We start from the raw sequence: 1123 nt of genomic DNA, 5'->3' as shown, positions 1-1123 counted from the left end.
CTGTCTGCAGAGCCTAGGTGCTCAGTGGGTGTCTGTCTGTCTGCATTTGACATCCTCGCTAGCACCCCTTCCTTAAGTCTCCACCCTAGGCCTTCTCCAGAGATCTCCCCAAAGTGGAGTGGGCAGTCTGAAGAGAAAGTGTCCCCTCTACCCCACTTCCCTCCATGGTCACCTATTCAGTGATAAGGGAAGGCAAACAAGAGAAAGAATCACAGAGGCAGGGCAGGGCCCCAACTTACTCAGTGTAGCCCCCAAGAGCTCGTTCACCACACTTAGCACGCTGTCTACCACAGGGCAAAGCTGTATAGGAGGAGACAGAAGTTATTACAGAGATAAGGGTGCACCCTGCTTGGGGCAAGAGATAGCTGCCCTTCTCCAACTGGTGCTGAGTCTCAAAGCAAAGCAGGGTATGAAGACAGGCAGGAGATGGGGAGGGGACATATGGGCACACAGTCTCACATCTTTGTTACATGAACCCCACTTTAGCACTTTCTAAAGTGCTAAAGATTACTGGGGGTGCAGTAGAGATTACAGAGGCTACTGAAGCAATGTCACAGCGGCTACTGCTCCCTCTACCGTTGCAGCTCCATCCTGCCACCCCAGTGCAGAGAGAGAAGGCCTGTGGTCAGAAGTCCCAGGGTACCTCATCTCCTCTGTCATCCACAAAACCCATCACACCCTGCTCTCCACTCACTGAGCCCTGTGCCGTGAGTGCATTGAGCAGGCACTTTACCATCCACGTGAGATTCCAGCCCAGCACCTCAGTCTACAGCTGGGGTCAGAGACGAAGAGCTACCTGCCAAGGTCACAGTTACTAGCAGGCATCTAAGATGGGGTTGAGGCAAGACTGGTGCACTAGCTCCAGGTCAGCACTGGAAAGAGAAAGGCTGCAGGCAGCCAGCTGGTGTAACCTGCAGCACTGGGCAGCCAGCTGGTGTAACCCATAACCCTGGGCAGCCAGCTGGTGTAACCCATAACCCTGGGCAGCCAGCTGGTGTAACCCACAACCCTGGGCAGCCATCTGGTGTAACCCACAACCCTGGGCAGCCAACTGGTGTAACCCGCAGCCCTGGGCAGCCAGCTGGTGTAACCCATAACCCTGGGCAGCCAGCTGGTGTAACCC

General features: G+C 55.2%; 1 protein-coding gene across 1 annotated transcript in view; it reads right to left on the bottom strand.

Moving 5' to 3' along the window:
• Nucleotides 1–1123, bottom strand: part of Bpifb3 (BPI fold containing family B member 3) — a 19200-nt gene that overhangs the window by 8872 nt on the left and 9205 nt on the right. Inside the window, exon 7 of the mRNA XM_026787290.1 lies at nt 240–300. Within this exon, the coding sequence (XP_026643091.1) occupies nt 240–300 (61 nt within the window). The remainder of the gene's footprint in view (nt 1–239; nt 301–1123) is intronic.

This window comes from Microtus ochrogaster, linkage group LG8 (genome assembly GCF_000317375.1).
Source record: "Microtus ochrogaster isolate Prairie Vole_2 linkage group LG8, MicOch1.0, whole genome shotgun sequence".
NCBI classification, from domain to species: domain Eukaryota; kingdom Metazoa; phylum Chordata; class Mammalia; order Rodentia; family Cricetidae; genus Microtus; species Microtus ochrogaster.
This window is presented reverse-complemented; position numbering and strand designations above follow the sequence as displayed.